Raw genomic sequence first — 18,145 nt, forward strand, 5'->3', positions numbered from 1 at the left:
GCCCTTGCTCAGCACAGCACTACACACGGTCAGGAATGACACCGACTAGAACTGAGGCTCCAGCAAAATCTGGAGAGTTCACAGAACTGAGAGACTCACTCTGAACATAAAGCAATAAGAAAGCTGTGAAGAACAGCAGCAGCCAGTGAGCTGGGCAGACCTGAGCTCTGGTTTCTACATTCTTCTTCTCAAGGGCCAGAGAGCTCTCTCCTGAGCTGCTGGTCACGTGGCTCCTGACTCCCTGACACACACAGGCAGATACCGTTAAGTGTCTCCCCGGCTATGAGAACGACCAGCATAGCAAGTCACCGTTGATACTAAAAACCTGACAGAAACAGTGTGGAGGCCACCGGCACTTGCCTCTGCAATCTGCACTGTAGTTAAAAGGACATTATTATACAAACAATGTTTTCTCGCCAGCATCCTCTCTGAAACAGAACTGCAAACAAGGACAGGGTACCCTCTCCTCACCTTGTCCTTGGCAATGGCTGGGGGCTGCTTCAGGACTTCCTTCACTGTCTGGATGACGGTCTCTGCTCTCATGACACTGATGGCCCGGACCAGCTCCACCAGCAGGAGCTGCTCAGTGCTGGCTGCAGGGATGACCTGGGGGCACAGTGCTGTGTTTACACGTGGGAGACTTTTGAGAGAAGTTGCCAGATTAACAGACTATGGCCTTTTCTTAATACATGTATAAAAGCCTTTTTAAGTCCCTTGGCTACTGTACATAAAATTTATTCTTTTAATAAATAATCAATATGTGTATATCATAAATCAATAAAATCAATATGTACATCATCTCAGAAAACCAGGGCAATGAGCAATGAAGAAAAAAGTACCACCTTGCCTTTTCCTTTCCCACGTTCCACAACCATGCTCAACTCTTTTACTTCTTTGCCATTATTTCTAAATAACGTACACTGTTTTTTTCACATTGCAGGATTTTTTCCTATTCTCAATATCATCTATTCATTTACACTTCACTTTGATCCCTGTCCTCCTGACATCACTATCCAGCGACGGTGCAGTGCTGTGTGGTGTAGCACTGTCATCACACCCTCTCCTGGTGGGCTCCTCCCTCCCCTGGAGTGAGTGGACGGCTGTCTGTGGAGCTGCGTGGTGCACGGTCTCTGCTCTCCTGGTGGGGCTCCTCCCTCCCCTGGAGTGAGTGGACGGCTGTCTGTGGAGCTGCGTGGTGCACGGTCTCTGCTCTCCTGGTGGGGCTCCTCCCTCCCCTGGAGTGAGTGGACGGCTGTCTGTGGAGCTGCGTGGTGCACGGTCTCTGCTCTCCTGGTGGGGCTCCTCCCTCCCCTGGAGTGAGTGGACGGCTGTCTGTGGAACTGCGTGGTGCACGGTCTCTGCTCTCCTGGTGGGGCTCCTCCCTCCCCTGGAGTGAGTGGACGGCTGTCTGTGGAGCTGCGTGGTGCACGGTCTCTGCTCTCCTGGTGGGGCTCCTCCCTCCCCTGGAGTGAGTGGACGGCTGTCTGTGGAGCTGCGTGGTGCACGGTCTCTGCTCTCCTGGTGGGGCTCCTCCCTCCCCTGGAGTGAGTGGACGGCAATCTTCATTGCTCTCTGCATCCACCACAGACTCATCCTAAATCTCTAACTAGACACTCTAAGACCTCAGGTAGCTGATCATGTACCTTTTCCTCCTCTTCTTTTTGTCTATTTTTCCTTTATTGGGTCACTTCTATAAAATACCTTCAATTCTACTCTAGATGGGCACTCTCCAGGCTTGCTATTCAGAGTCACCCTTGCCCAGAGCAACCGTCCCCCACTCTCCATGTTGGAGTCTCTCCTCCCGAGACCTGAGTCTGTTTCTGTCTTGGTCTGCTCTTCCTGTGGTGGAAATGTATCTTTTAGTAGCTGAGAAAAAAGTGAACTGATGCCAATTCTTTTTGATACAATGCATGGCTGAAAATGTCTTGAGAGACAGTTTGGCAGAATTATAGGCTGAGACCGCCCTCCCTTTGACATTTCCAGTGTTGCTTTGACAAATCTTAACAGGATTCTTATGAATGTGACCCATTTTCTTCCTTTAGAAGATTTCAGGATCTCAAGCATGTTCTGAAATTAGATGCCAGTCTTGCTGTAGATCGTGTCTCACCACGCTGGGCACAGTCTAGAATGTACTTCCTCTGTTTCTCAGAAATATTATGGGACTGCTTCTTGGATATTTTTCTCGTTTCACTTTTATGTTTTCTTTCTCTCTACAAAAAGATATTGGGCTTCCAGTATCAACTCTTTATTATTCTTATCTCTTTTCTCTTATTTTCCATTTACTGTCCACTTCTGACATTGATCCACTTTCTGTTCTAACTCTCCAACTGATTTTTTTTTTGTTTGCAGTTTCTGGCCAGGGCTGGGTTTGAACCCGCCACCTTCAGCATATGGGGCTGGCGCCCTACTCCTTTGAGCCACAGGCGCCGCCCCTGATCTTGTTTTTGCTACAGAATTTTTTCTTGATTTTACGGCAAATAGGATTTAATATTTATTGTGCTTTCCTGATTATCCTTCCAGCTCTTCCAGCTCTTCCTGGCCTCTTAGGTTGGTTGTATTTTTTTTTATTGTTTGGGATGCTCTTTTTTATATTTTTATTAAATCATAACTGTGTACATTGATGCATTTATGGAGTTCTGATTTAGTGGTTTGAAATTCATTGAGGGCACAAAGAATTAGGTTACACTGATTGCATTTGTTAGATAAAGTCCCTCTTATAATTGTGTTCCGCCCCGAAGAGGTGTGCCATACACTATGACACCCCCCTCACTTGGTCATTCCCCTACCTACCCCTTATATTAGCATCTGCTGCCTTCATATTAGAATAGAGTACATTGGATTCTTCCTTTCCCATTCATGTGATGCTTTACAAAAAGAATGTGTTCCATCTCCATCCAGGTTAATATGAAAGATGTAAAGTCTCCACCCTTTTTAGTGGCTGAATAGTATTCCATGGTATACATATACCACAGCGCGTTAATCCATTCCTGGGTTAGTGGGCGTTTAGGCCATTTCCACATTTTGGCGATTGTAAATTGAGGTGCGATAAACAGTCTAGTGCAACTGTCCTTATGGTCAAAGAATTTGTTTCCTTCTGGGTAGATGCCCAGTAATGGGATTGCAGGATCAAATGGGAGGTCTAGCTTGAGTTCTTTGAGGGTTCTCAATACTTCCTTCCAAAAAGGTTGTATTAGTTTGCAGTCCCACCAGCAGTATAAACGTGTTCCCATCTCTCCACATCCACGCCAGCATCTATAGCTTTGAGACTTTGTGATGTGTGTCATCCTCCCTGGGGTTAGGTGATATCTCAGGGTAGTTTTGATTTGCATTTTTGTGATCATTAGAGATTATGAGCATTTTTTCATATCTTTGTTAATCGTCTGTCTTTGTTAGAGAAAAAGTTCCATTCATGTCTCTTGCCCAGTGATATATAGGATTGTTGGGTCTTTTTTTGTTGACTGAGTTTTCTATAGATCCTAGTTATTGAGTTTTTGTCTGATTCATAATATGCAAATATCTTTTCCCATTCTGAAGGTTGTCTGTTTGCTTTGGTTATTGTTTCCTTAGCTTTTAAGTTTAATTAAGTCCCATTTGTTTAGTTTTGTTGTCGTGGCAATTGCCATGGAAATAATTTCCATAAAATCTTTCCCCAGGTCAATATCTTCAAGTGCTTTCCCCACACTTTCTTAGAGGATTTTTATTGTTTCATACCTTAGATTTAAATCTTTTCTCCATCTTGAATCAATTTTTGTCAGTGGTGAGAGGTCCGGGTCCAGTTTCAGTATTTTACATGTGTTTATGCAGTTTTTTGAGCACTGTTTATTGAATAGCGATTTTTCCCACCAGTGTATGTTCTTGTCTAGTTATCCTTCCCTTGCCTGATTGCATTGGCTAGAACTTCCAGTACTATGTTAAATAGTAGTGGTGAGAAAAGACAACCTTATCACGTTCCAGTTCTAATTGGAAAAGCTTTCAGTTTTACTTCATTCAGTACAATATTAGTTTTGGGTTTAACGTAGATAGCTTTGATCGGATTCAGAAATGTGTCACCTATGCCTATATTCTTAAAGGATGCAGAATTTTATCAAATGCATTTTCTGTATCTATTGAGATGATTATATGGTTTTTGTTTTTGCTTCTGTTGATATGGTATATTACATTTATGGACTTGTGTATGTTAAACCAGCCTTGGATTCCTGGGATGAAACCTACTTGATTGTGATGCATGTTTTTTTTTTAATGTGTAGCTGTAACCTATTGGCTAGAATTGTGTTGAGAATTTTTGCATCTATATTCATTAGTGAGATTGGTCAGAAAATCTCCATTTTAGTTGGGTCTTTTCCTGGTTTTGGTATCAAGGTGATGTTTGCTATGTAGAATGTGTCAGGGGAGAGTCTTTCCTTCTCAATTTTTTGGAATAATTTCTGCAGTATGGGTATAAGCTCTTCTTTGAAGGTTTGATAGAATGCTGATGAGAAGCTATCTGGACCAGGGCTTTTTTTGTTGGGAGACTTTTTATTGTTTCTTTGATCTCAGTTCTAGAAATCAGTGTGTTCAAGAGATCTATTTTTCTTGATTAAGTCTAGGGAGAGGGTGTGATTCCAGGTATTGATCCATTTCCACCACATTGTCAAATTTCTGGGCATAGAGTTTCTTGTAGTACGCAGAGATGATTTCTTGTATCTTTGTGGCATCTGTTATTTCTCCTTTATCATTTCTGATTGAGGTTATTAGAGATTTTACTTTTCTGTTTCTAGTTAATCTGGCCAAAGGTTTATTGATTGTATTTACTTTTTTGAAAAACCAACTTTTCATTTGTTAATTTTCTGGATGACTCTTTGTTTTCAATTTCATTCATTTCTGTTTTAATTTTGGTTATTTCTTTCCTTCTGGTGGGTTGGAGATTAGAGTGTTCTTCTTTTTCCAATTCCATAAGATGGTTCATGAGCTCTTTATCTGTTTTTCGAATGTAGGCATCTAATGCAATAAATTTCCCTCTTAAGACTGTTTTTGCTATATCTCAAGGGTTTTGATAACTTGTGTCTTCATTGTTGTAATGTTTTTCGAATTTAATGATTTACTCTTTTATCCCTTCTTGAACCCAACTATCATTCAGCATAAAGTTGCTCAACTTCCAAATTTTTGTGTGGGAATAAACTTTTTTGTTGTTGCTGTTGTTGTTATTGCAGCTTTTTTGGCTGGGGCCTGGTTTGAACCCACCACCTCTGACATGTGGGGTCGGCACCCTACTCCTTGAGCCACAGGTGCCGGCTAAATGAAAGTTTTTGTTGGAGTTGAGTTCCACCTTTATTGTGTTGTGGTCTGAGAAGATACAATTTATAATTTCTATTCTTTTAATTATTCTGAGGTTTGATTCGTATCCCAGCATGTGGTTGATTTTGAAGTATATACTATGGGCTGATGAGAAAAATTTATATTCCTTAACTTTGGGATGGTGTGTTCTGTATATATCTATTAATCCCATTTGTTTTAGGATCACACTTAAGTCCTTTGTATCTTTGTTTAGTTTCTGTTTACAGGATCTGTCCAGTTCTGTCAGAGGTGTATTAAAATTCCTGACCATTCTGGTGTTATGGGATGCCATATTGCTCAGACTCAGCAAGGTCTGTTCCATAAATCTGGGAGCATTTAAGTTGGGTGCATACATATTTAAAAGTGAAATGTCAAAATCAACCTGGGCAAATATTTTATGAGGAGGACCACCCCAGGCAATTGAAGCAGCATCAAAAATACACCACTGGGACCCGATCAAACTAAAAACCTTCTACACAGCCAAGAACACAGTAAGTAAAGCAAGCAGACAGCCCTCAGAATGGGAGAAGACATTTGCAGATTATGTCTCTGACAAAGGTTTAATAATGAGAATCCATAGAGAACTCAAACGTATTAGCAACAAAAGAATAAGTGATCCCAGCTCAGGGTGGGCAAGGGACTTGAAGAGAAACTTCTCGGAAGAAGACAGGTGCATGGCCTACAGACATGTGAAAACATGCTCATCATCCTTAATCATCAGAGAAATGCAAATCAAAACTACTTTGAGATATCATCTAACTCCAGTAAGATTAGCCCATATTACAAAATCCCAAGACCAGAGATGTTGGCATGAATGTGGAGAAAAGGGGACGCTTCTACACTTCTGGTAGAAATGCAAACTAATACATTCCTTTTGGAGAGATGTTTGGAGAACACTTAGAGATCTAAAAATAGACCTGCCATTTGGTCCTACAATTCCTCCTAGGTATATATCCAGAAGACCAAAAATCACACTATAACAAAGATATTTGTACCAGCCCCCTTGTGCAGCCCCCTTCATACTTGCTAAGTCATGGAAGAAGCCCCAGTGCCCATCAACCACAAATGGATTAAAAAATTGTCGTATATGTACACCATGGAATATTATGCAGCCTTAAAGAAAGATGGAGACTTTATCTCTTTCATGTTTACATGGATGGAGCTGGAACATATTCTTCTTAGCAAGGTATCTCAAGAATGGAAGAAAAAGTATCCAATGTACTCAGCCTTACTCTGAAACTAATTTATAGCTTTCACATGAAAGCTATAACCCAATTATAGCCCAAGAATATGGGGAAAGGGAGGGGTGGGGAGTGGGGAAGACAGGTGTAGGGAGGGTAATTTGCAGGACCACACCTACGGTGCATCTTACAAGGGTACATGTGAAACTTAATAAATGTAGAATATAAATGTCTTAACACAATAGCTAAGAAAATGCCATGAAGGCTATGTTAACCAGTTTGACGAAAATATTTCAAATTGTATATAAAACCAGCACATTGTACCCCATGATTGTATTAATGTACACAGCTATGATTTAATAAAAAAAAGTGAATGCTAAAAAAAAAGAAAGAAAAGTGAAATGTCTTCTTGTTGTTTTGTTCCTTTGACCAGTATAAAGGGTCTATCTCTGTCTTTCTTAAATTTAGTTGCTTTAAATAAGTTTGTATCTGAAAATAAGATTGCAACTCTTCCTTTCTTTTGATTTCCATTTGCTTGAAATACTGTTTTCCATCCCTTAATCCAGAGTCTTGATTTGTGCTGTAAGGCTAGGTGTGTCTCCTAAAGACAGCATATGGATGGCTTGTGCTTTTTAATCCAGTCAGCCTGTGTCTCTTCAGTGATAAATTCAGTCTACTGATATTTACTAAGAGAACTGAAAAGTGTGGTGAAGTTCTCTATTCTCCTTATTTTGAGAAAATCCGTTGTGTAGTTTTATCCTTGAACCACTGCGGAAGCTAAGTTTTGACCTTTAGCTTCTGAGTGTTTACTTTCCTGGTGGTGCATTGTGGTAGTCAATGCTGAGAACAGGTCTAAGTATTTCCTGTAGAGCTGGTCTTGTTGTGGCAAATTTCCTTAGTGCTTGTATACCTGCAAAAGATTTGACTTCTCCATCAATTTTGAAGCTTAGGATACAGAATTCTGGGCTGGAAATTGTTTGTTTAAGAATGTTGAAGGTGAATGATGTTTGAATGCTTCATGGAGTCTTATACTTCTCTAATCATCTGTTCTACTTTCTTTCTCTTCTTTTCTGCCTCTTTAACTACCTGGGTTAACTCAAAAACTTTATCCTCTAGCTCTAAGGTTCTTTTTTCTCCATGGTTGAACCTATTTTTGATATTTTCTACTGCATCTTTACATTCCATGATTGTCTCCTTCATTTTCTTAAGCTCCGCCATATGCTTTCTATATTCTACATGTCTCTCCTCTGACTTTTGGTTTTGTCTTTCCATTTTCTCATCCATGTCCTTTATTGTATTTATCATCCATTTTTAAATCCCCTTTCAATCAAAACCATTAATTCTTCATAGGTGGAATCTTTTGCAGTAGCTGCCTTGTGGTCCCTTGGGGGAATTCCTCTGTTTAGTTTTTTCATGTTGCTTGAATTTTTCGTTGATTCCTCCTTATGTGTTTTTTTTTTTTTTTGTAGAGACAGAGTCTCACTGTACTGCCCTCGGGTAGAGTGCCGTGGCATCACACGGCTCACAGCAAACTCTAACTCTTGGGCTTACGCGATTCTCTTGCCTCAGCCTCCTGAGCAGCTGGGACTACAGGCGCCTGCCACAACGCCCGGCTATTTTTTTGTTGCAGTTTGGCTGGGGCCGGGTTTGAACCTGCCACCCTCGGCATATGGGGCTGGCGCCCTACTCACTGAACCACAGGCGCCGCCTCCTTATGTGTTTTCTTCTTGTTCACCCCCCTTGTCCTCCTTGTTCCTTCTCACTGCCTCCTTTGTTTCAAACAGAAGTCCTTGCTGTTGATGACAATATGGTGCAATATGTTACTGGGATACCAGGTGGTGCTATGTTTTTTTAGGAGACATAGAACCCAGCCAGCAACCTCTATGGTCTTTATTCCTAACTTAGTTGCCCTCAGTGATCACCTAATTCTTTCCTCAGCATTCAGACCCTGCTGGGTTGGGATTTTAAAGCTCACAAGAATCCTTCAAGGGCAGATCTCACAGTGTCCCTTGGCTCCAGTTCCTGTGAGTTGTAAATACTCCTCACCCTGTCCCAAGAGTGGAATTCTGATCCCAGCAGGTAGAATTAAGATGGCCATGCTTAGGCCCCTGCCACAACCTTCTCCCGACCTTTCCACAGTGGCAGCCCCCTGGCCATGGAGACCTCAGTATGGATGCGTTACCAGCCACCAAACCAATGCCAAATTCGCTGCAACCAGAATTCAAATCTGGTTGCTGTATACTGTTCAACTCTGCCACTTTCCCAAGCTTTCCACGCAATGCACAGCTTCCCAAGCAACGCACAGCTTCCTGCAAGAACCAAAAACTCCAGAAAGGCGTCCTCCCATCCCAGCCTGTTTTGGGGCGGGAGGCGAGACGTTCCCAGCTGGTCACAATCACTTGCCTAATTCATCAGATTTCCACCACTCTGGATCATATGCTGTATCTAGCAAACCACCTTCTCGTTGTGCTCCCTGAGCTATAACTCTGGGTAAGATCCCCAAGCCAGGCATGGCTGGGTTCTCTCTTTTTCTCCAGTTTTTCTAGGAGAGCTTAGTTGAAAGATCCTTCTGGTCCACCATCTTGATCCGCGGACCTACTACAGAATTTTTAATATCCAAGAACATGAGAAATTTTTGTAATAGTCCTTCTCATAATCTTCTCTTCCTATGGCTTTATCCCTTGAAGGACCTTACTATTATCATTGACATTTTCTTCTGTTACCTGCATCGTTTGACTTTTTCTTTTTTTATTTGTTTTTAATTAAGTCATTTGTACATAGATCATAAATACATTTGTGCTATTATAGTACTCAATGTGTTGATTATTTGTACAAATTGGAGTGCTTACATCCTACTAATCAACATAGCCTTAACCTCATTTATCAAATTACAGCATTAAGACATTTGTGTTCTATACCTGATAGATACAACTTGTACTTGCAATATGCTCTGTAGGTATGGTCCCCCAACTAACCCTCCCTCTGTCGACCCACCCACCTCCCTTCCACTCTCCCTCCCCTTCCCTTATTCATCCTAGGCTATAGTTGTGTTTCATCTCTCATATGAAAGTGTGAGCGATTATAAATTAGTTTTACAGTAGTACTGAGTACATTGGATTTTTTTTTTTTCCATTCCTGAGATACTTTACTAAGAAGAATATTTTCCAGCTCCATCCAGGTAAACATAAAAGAGGTAAAGTCTCCATTTTTTTTAATACTGCACAGTATTCCATGGTATACATATACCACAATTTATTAATCCATTCATGGGTCAATGGGCACTTGGGCTTCTTCCATGACCTGGCAATTATGAATTGAGCTGCAATGAACAATCTGGTGCAAATATCTTTATTGCCAAACAATTTTTGGTCCTTTGGATATACACACCTAGAAGAGGAATTGCAGGATCAAACAGCAGATCTACATTTAGATCCCTGAGTGTTCTCCAAACTTCCTTACAAAAGGAACTACCAGCTTGCATTCCCACGAGCAGTGCAGAAGCGTTCCCTTTTCTTCACATCCACACCAACATCTGTAGTTTTGAGATTTTGTGATGTGGGCTACTCTTACTGGAGTTAGATGATATCTCAGAGTGGTTTTAGTTTGCATTTCTCTGATGATTAAACATAATGAGCACTTTTTCATGTGTCTGTAGACTATGCACCTGTCTTCTTCAGAGAAGCTTCTGTTCATGTCTCTTGCCCATAATGAAATGGGATCACTTGTTTTTTTCTCAGTAATAAGTTTATGTTTTCTGTGAATTCTGGTTATTAGACCTTTGTTGGAAATATAACTTGCAAAAACCCTCTCCCATTCTGAGGGCTGTCTATTTGCTTTACTTAGTGTGTTCTTGGCCATGCAGAAGCTTTTTAATTTGATCAGATCCCAGTAATACATTTTTGATGTTGTTTCAATTGCCCGGAAGTCCTCCTCGTAAAGTATTCTCCCAGGCCAATTTTTTCAAGTGTTTCCCCTGCACTCTAAGAATTTTTATAGTTTCATGTATAACCAGTGAGAGTCAATTTAACCAGTGAGAGTCAATTTATGTTAGAGGAGAAGGTGTGGTCCAGTTTCAGTCTTCTATGGGTAGCCAATTCACCCAGCACCATTTGTTGAATAGGGAATATTTCCCCCAATTTATAGTTTTGATAGCCTTATCAAAAGTCAAATGACGTTAACTGTCTGGGTTCACCTCTGGGTCTTCAATTCTGTTCAATATATCTACCTCTCTATTTTTGTGCCAGTACCAGGCTTGTTTTGATCACTATTGATTTATAATATAGTTTGAAGTCTGGAAGCATGATTCCTCCCAATTTGTTTTTATTTCTGAGTAATGTCTTGGCTATTTGAGGTTTTTTCAGTTTCCATATAAAACGAAGTACTAATTTTTCCAGGTCTTTAAAGTATGACAGAGGTGCTTTAGTAGGGATCGCATTAAATCTGTAGATTGCTTTAGGTAGTACAGACATTTTAACAATGTTGATTCTTCCCAGCTATGAGCATGGAATATTTTTCCATTAACATCTTCAGCTATTTTTTCTCAGAGTTTCGTTTTTCTCTTTATAGACATCTTTCACGTCCTTAGTTAGATACACTCCCAAATATTTCATCTTCTTTGGCACTATTATAAAGGGAACAGAGTTCTTGATTGCTTTTTTCTGCTTGATTATTGATGGTATATATAAAGGCTACAGATTTGGGAGTGTTAATTTCGTATCCTGAGACGTTGCTGTATTCCTTGATCACTTCTAGGAGTTTTGTAGTTGATTCCCTGGGGTTTTCCAGATATATAATCATATTGTCTGCAAAGAGTGACAGTTTGATCTCCTCTGGTCCTATTTAGACCCCCTGGATTGCCTTCTCTTGCCTGATTGTGCTGGCTAAGACTTCCATTACAATGTTAATAAGCAGTGGCGACAGTGGGCTTCCTTGCCTGGCTCCTGATCTGAGTGGAAATGATTTCAATTTTACTCCATTCAATATGATATTGGCTGTGGGTTTGCTGTAGATGGCCTCTATTAGTTTAAGAAATGTTCCTTCTATAACTATTTTCTTAAGTATTCTGATCAAGAAAGGATGCTGGGTATTATCAAAAGCTTTTTCTGCATCAATTGAGAGAATCATATGATCTTTGTTTTTTATTTTATGTGATATATTATATTTATGGATTTATGTATATTGAACCATCCTTGGGATCCTGGGATGAAACCCACCTGGTCGTGATGTATAATTAGTTTGATGTGTTGTTGGATTCTGTTTGTTAGGATCTTATTGAATATTTTTGCATCAATATTCATTAGAGATATTGGTCTATAATTTTGTTGTTTGGTCTTTTCCTGGTTTGGGTATCAGGGTGATATTTGCTTTATAGAATGTGTTGGGGAGTATTCCTTCTTTTTCTTTGTTTTGAAAAAGGCTAGTAATATAGGTACTAGTTCCTCTTTAAAGGTTTGCTAGAATTCTGATGTCAAGCCATCTGGTCCGGGGCTTTTCTTTTTGGGTAGATTTCTTATAGTTGATGCAATTTCAGAACTTGTTATAGGCTTGTTCAACATTTCCACTTATTTCCGGCTAAGTCTAGGAGGGTGGCATGTTTCCAAGTATTGAGCTATTTACTTCAGACGCTCATACTTCTGAGAATAGAGTTTTATGTAATATTCCTTAAGGATTTGTTGAATTTCTGAGAAGTCTGTTATTTGGCCTTTATCATTTCTGATTGATGAAATTAGGGATTTTACTCTTCTGCTTCTAGTTAGGTTAGTCAAAGGTTTATCTATTTTATTGACCTTTTCAAACAACCAACTCTTTGATAGGTTGATCTGTTGTATGATTCTTTTGTTTTCAATTTCATTTAATTCTGCTCTAATTTTAGTTATTTCTTTTCTTCTGCTGGGTTTAGGGTTGGAATGTTCTTCCTTTTCCAATTGCTTGAGATGTCCCATTAAGTTGTTGACTTCCTCTCTTTCCGTTCTTTTGAGGAAGGCTTGCTATGCCATAAATTTCCCTTTTAGGACTGCCTTTGCAGTATCCAAGAGGTTCTGATAGTTTGTGTCTTCATTATCGTTTTGTTCCCAAAATTTGGTAATTTCCTTCTTCATCTCATCTAGGACCCAGCTGTCATGCAGCATGAGGTTTATTTAGTTTCCATGTTTTTGTATGAGTATGCAGATTCCTGTTGTTACTGAGTTCAACTTTTATTCCATGATGGTCTGAGAAAATACACGGAATGATTTCTATTCTTTTAAATTTGCTGTGGTTACACTTGTCACCTAAGATGTGATCAATTTTGGAGGATGATCCATGGGCTTATCCTAAGATGTTATCAATTTTGAAGGATGATCCACAAAAAGAACGTGTATTCAGTTTTGTTAGGATGAAATGTTCTGTAGATGTCTGTTAGATGCAAATTTGAATGGTTAAGTTTAAGTCTAACATTTCTTCGGTTAGCTTCTTTTTGGAAGATCTACACAACACTGCCAAAGGAGTGTTAAAATCTCTGACAATTATGGTACTGGAGGAAATCAAGTTGCTCGTGTATGTTAGAGTCTCTTTTATAAATTGAAGCGCATTCTGGTTGGGTGCATAAATGTTGATAATTGAAATCTCATCATGTTGAGTATTGCCCTTAACAAATATAAAGTGAGGCAATCTGTCTTGGCAGATCTCCCCAGGGTGATCCTTGCTTTTCACCCATATTCCTGCTTGTGCAGGGGCCTGTGCTTGCTAGGCCTCCTTTGCCCACCCCAGCCCTCTGCTGAGCACTCTGCGCTACTCTGGACCCCACCAGCAGTGGGGTTGGTGCTCCTTGGAGAGGGCCTCATGGCTTTACACTGGCGTAGCCTGCCTCTGCCCAACCCTGCTGACTCACAGGAAGTTTTACCCCAGGAGAGAGTTGACCTTGCTGGAGGGTATTGGTAGACGACTCCTAAGAACCATGAAACAACAGAAGCATGTTTAGGAAGATGTTTTCCTCTTGTCTCTGTCAAAGGACACAGAATGATAAATATTTATTGTCTTAGATCATGGATTTCTGATACCTCCCACTCAACGGGGACCTGAAGGAACCCCTAATGTAGATCCCACGTAAGGTAAATTCAGTGTATGTTGTCTCTTTCCAGTGATTAGACACTTGGCACCAAGCCTATAGGTACTTGGTGCCATGCCCTGCTCATGCCAGCCTCAGTATGCCACATCTCCAAGGCTCCTCAAGAGGTCTGGGCTGTGGCAGGATAGGTTTGTTTGAGACCAGAAGATCACTCCGCTGTTGTTCAGCCCATTAATTTCTAAAACATCAGTTTTTCTTCACTTCCCTAGGTCTTGGTTTTGAGAAATGTAGCAGACCTTTTTTGTACTAGCTTTTTTGTTTGTTTTTGTTTGGGGCATGTTAAAATATTTTTTTAAGAGTTTAAAAATTTTAGTTGTTTACACCCTACTTGAGGTTATTTTTGTTGTCTCAAATGTGTATAGAACACATGTATGGTTCTTTTTAACACATTCTGATGTTTTTAGGGTGAACTTCAAAGATAAACTTCTTGATGTATTTTTTTCTTCAGCAAGTTATCATTGGAATCAAAGGGAAAAAGTGATCTCTTTGCATTGGTTGTATTTGTATGTCACAAATAAAAGACACTTTGTTCACTTAAAAAAAAATATGAAGTGACCATCCTTATCTTTCCTTACTTTTGTTGGTTTAAAGCCTATTGTATCTGTGAATAAAATGCCAACACCTGCTTTTTTCTGATTTCCATTTGCCTAAATTATAGCTGACCATCCCTGAGTCTATGTTTATCTTTTAAGATAAGGTGAGATTCTTGAATGTAGCAGATGTATGGCCTCAGTTTTTGTATCCAGTCAGCCATCCTGTGTTTCTTTAGAGGGCAATTTTAAGCCATTCACATTGAGAGTGTTGATAAGCCAGATGGTATTTTGGGTATCAAAACTTTTAAAAGTCCAGTGGACATTTTTAATCCTTTCACCACTGTGGAAATTGGAATTTGATCAAAAGTTTCTGAGTGAATTTACTTTGGTGGTGGAGGATTGTGCTGTCCATTATGGAGGATAAGTCTGAGAATATCCTGAAGAGCTGGTTTAATTACGGCAAATTTCTTCAACATGTGCATGTCACTAAAGTATTTAATTTCTCCATCATAAATGAAACTCAAGTTTAGCTGGATATAGGATCTTGTGTTGAAAGTTATTTTGTTTAAGGAGATTAAAGGTCTATGACCACCTTTGTCTAGCTTGAAAGTTTTCAGCAGAGAGATCTGTAGTCATTCTAATTTTGTTCCCCTTGTAGGTTATGGTTTTCTTACATTTGTCTGCTTGCAGAATTTTCTCCTTCACATTAACTTTGACAAAGCTAATTATAATGTGTCTATGAGAATTTTTATTTGGATTGAGTCGTGCCGGTGTTCTGAAACTGTCTGCTATCTGAATTTCAGAATCTCTTGGCATGTCTGGAAAATTCTCTTTGATTAGTTCATGAAGTAAAGCATCTGTTTCCTTTGCAGCAACCTCATCACCTTCAGGAATTCCTATAAGGCAAATATTAGATCTCTTTGAATTATCCCAGAGCTCTCTGAGAGAATGATCTGTTTTTGTTCTCCACTTTTTTCCCCTCTTTGAGAGTTTGGGAGCGTTGAATAGCTTTGTCTTCAATGTCAGAGATCCTTTCTTCTGCCTGCTTCATTCTGTTACTGAGGGATTCTACTGTATTTCTCAGATCTTTGAGGGCTGCAAGTTATTGCCTCAATGTGTCAAAAATCTTTGGGGATTTTATCTTTGAATTCATTGAATTCTTGAGACATCTTTTGAATTACTCCTTGAAATTCTAATTCCATCTTCACCTTCATTCTGTTGATCTTATTTGCCATCCAAATTCTGAACTTGATTTCTGACATCTCAGCTATTTGTTTATGAATGGGATCTTGTGCTGTGTCTGCCATATTGTTCCTTGGGGGAGTTGATCTATTCTGATTACTCATGTTGTCAGAGTTTTTGCACTGATTCTACCTCATGATTGTTTTTCATTGTTGGCTAGATGGGCTGGTAAGGTGAAATTGGATTGGGAGATCCTGGAGTTGTGGTTAACCAGCCTTTTGCCAAGGATCTGGGACTGATGACTGCAGCTTTTCCTCCTATACCTTTGCAAAGGACCTGTACAATATTATAGTCTGAGGCTGAGGAAACCTGTTTGGTGTGGTGGGGTTAGGTGGCTCTGTCTTATATTCAGCTGGTTATTGTCTGATCATAGTGGATCAGTGACTCTGGTGAAGTCTTAACTGTGGATAAATACAATCAACTAAGACACCCCACCCTTCCACGGACAATAACTGGAAGAGGAAAATCAACCCTTCCCATTACCACACAACCAGGTACCACGGAGAGGGTCCTTGGGTGATTGGCCCAGGTTAGGAGTTCCAAACCAATTGACCCAGTCAGGATGAACTCTCAAGTGGGAGAGTTGGGAAAGTCTCCAGCAACTAGATGGTGGAGGTCTACTGCTCAAATTTGGCTTGCTCCAATGCTCTGTGGAGTCAGAAAGGCCCATCCAGTAACAGAGTTGGAACAGAGGGCTGCGTCTCTTTCTCCACTTTGGTCCTCTTTAATGGCCCAGTCACTGGTGACCCCACAGAGCTGAGGTCCTGCTCCCTGCTCCCTCCAGTAAGCAGATGTGTCATGACGAGTCAAAGGAAGGTCAATGCCCCCACAGCCAGCCACTACCCTCTGCCACCAGCCAGATGGTTGAGCTGAGGCCTGCCTGCTTTGGGTACTCACTGCAAGTGAGTACTCGCATTGGTGAGTGTTCCACTTGAACTCAGTCTAATCCTGAGTGTAACTAGTCAGCAAATGCTTTTCTCCCTCAGCCACTGTGCCTTTACCCCAGCTGTTCTGCAGCATGGGTATCCCTACAGAATGAGTTCTGGTTTCTTCTGGCAGTCCTCAGAGTTGGGGAGGTGTTCCTCCAAGATTAACCCCCATGGGATGGCTCTATTGTTGCTAGATCTTTGTGGGAAGTGACCCTGCACAGCTCCTAGGCGACTGCCATAGTCAGGGAGTTCTGGCTGTAGAAACAGCTCTGGGAGCATGGGGAACATGGATCTAGCAGCAGGGCAGGGGATGCTGCACACGGTTCTGGTAGTGCCTGGTACCAGGTGACTTTGGCAAGGAGAGCACTGGGCTCATGACTCTGGCCCAGCGGGGCGCTGCACGGAGGCTAGGCTGGGCGCAGGGTGCTTGGTGGGGGGTGGGATGGTGCTGCTCATGACCCTCCTCTCATAGTCTCTGCAGGGGTTAGGCTTCTGGTTTTCGGGCAAGGGGGGAAGGCTGGACTGGAAGTTCAGAATGGTAGGGAAAACGTTAGTTTAATTTTTCTGCCTGGCAAGAGTGTTCAGGGTCACAACAGGTTCCCTCTGGGGAAGCAGTTTCCACTTCCTATAGCTCTCACCCGTGGGGTGAGACAAGAGGTCCTCAGTTCATCAGTCACCTGTAGAAAACCTACAGGAGCAAACGAAGAGAAAAAGAAAAAAAAAAACTTTCTTGGGGGAGGGGATGAACACTTTTCCTTTGGGATGAATTTTGTACGTGAAGTTTGCTTTCTTGGAGTCACAGCTTGCCTCAGCAGAGGTGACCTGCAGTTATCACTCTTCTCACTTAGATCGGCTCCCAGTCTTCAGCTTAATTGGTTACTTTCTGGACATTATCCTTCCCTCTGGACAAGAGTGTCTGTCAGAGGCTGGTTCCAGTCAGCCATCTTGCCCCTCCCCCCTCATTTGAATTTTTAGTCTAATTCTGTGTGTTTTACTACACAATGCTCTGCTGACACTTCTTATTGTTCTCTGGTCACCTCTCCCAAATCTTCTGTAATTATAACTTCGTGCCTTTTTGAATTCATCCTTTTTTGTTGCTGTTGGAGAGACAGCTGTGTTTGTGCTGCCCAGGTGGAGGTGACGTGCAGCCTCCACCCTTCACAGGCATACTGTACTGTGTGTAGCCGACTCGCAGCTGGACAGCAGGTGTGCCTACCGTGCTTGTTGCCTTTTAAAATCCTTCTGCTCTCATTTTTTGTTAGACTACAGAGAAAAATCACATCCCCTTGAGTGCCTTTAATTAGTCAAAGATTTCATCTCTATTCAACATGGTATCTACCACTGAATGATCACATGCAAAATAATGTAACATGGTGTGAATGTTTATGTTTATTACTATATAAAGGTTATGTGAAACAGAACAAAAGTATCAAATGAGAGTGGTGCCTGTGGCTCAGTGAGTAGGGCGCCGGCTCCATATACCAAGAGTGGCAGGTTCAAACCCGGCCATGGCCAAACTGCAACAGAAAATAGCCAGGTATTGTGGGAGGCACGTGTAGTCTCAGCTACTCGGGAAGCTGAGGCAAGAGATTCTCTTACGCCCAGGAGCTAGAGGTTGCTGTGAGCTGTGATGCCTGGGCACTCTATCGAGGGTGACAAAGTGAGACTGTGTCTCTTAAAAAAAAAAAAAAAAAAAAAAAAGAAAAAATATATATCTCAAAAACCTTTAGGTAGAGAAATCTTGTCTATTATATGAATGTAAATTATTTCATAGCCTACTATTCTAATGCATCATGATTTTTATCTAACACTATAGAACATTGTTTTTGAGCTTTCAAATTC

The 18,145-nt window shown here is 40.9% G+C and overlaps 1 protein-coding gene across 4 annotated transcripts in view; it reads right to left on the minus strand.

The window, feature by feature from the left end:
* DOP1A (DOP1 leucine zipper like protein A) overlaps positions 1-18,145 on the minus strand; it is a 128,127-nt gene that overhangs the window by 23,750 nt on the left and 86,232 nt on the right. For all 4 annotated transcript variants that reach the window (XM_053601252.1, XM_053601255.1, XM_053601253.1 and 1 more), the window contains one exon: positions 472-606. In XM_053601252.1, coding sequence (XP_053457227.1) covers positions 472-606 — 135 coding nt within the window. The remainder of the gene's footprint in view (positions 1-471; positions 607-18,145) is intronic.

This window comes from Nycticebus coucang, chromosome 9 (genome assembly GCF_027406575.1).
Source record: "Nycticebus coucang isolate mNycCou1 chromosome 9, mNycCou1.pri, whole genome shotgun sequence".
NCBI classification, from domain to species: domain Eukaryota; kingdom Metazoa; phylum Chordata; class Mammalia; order Primates; family Lorisidae; genus Nycticebus; species Nycticebus coucang.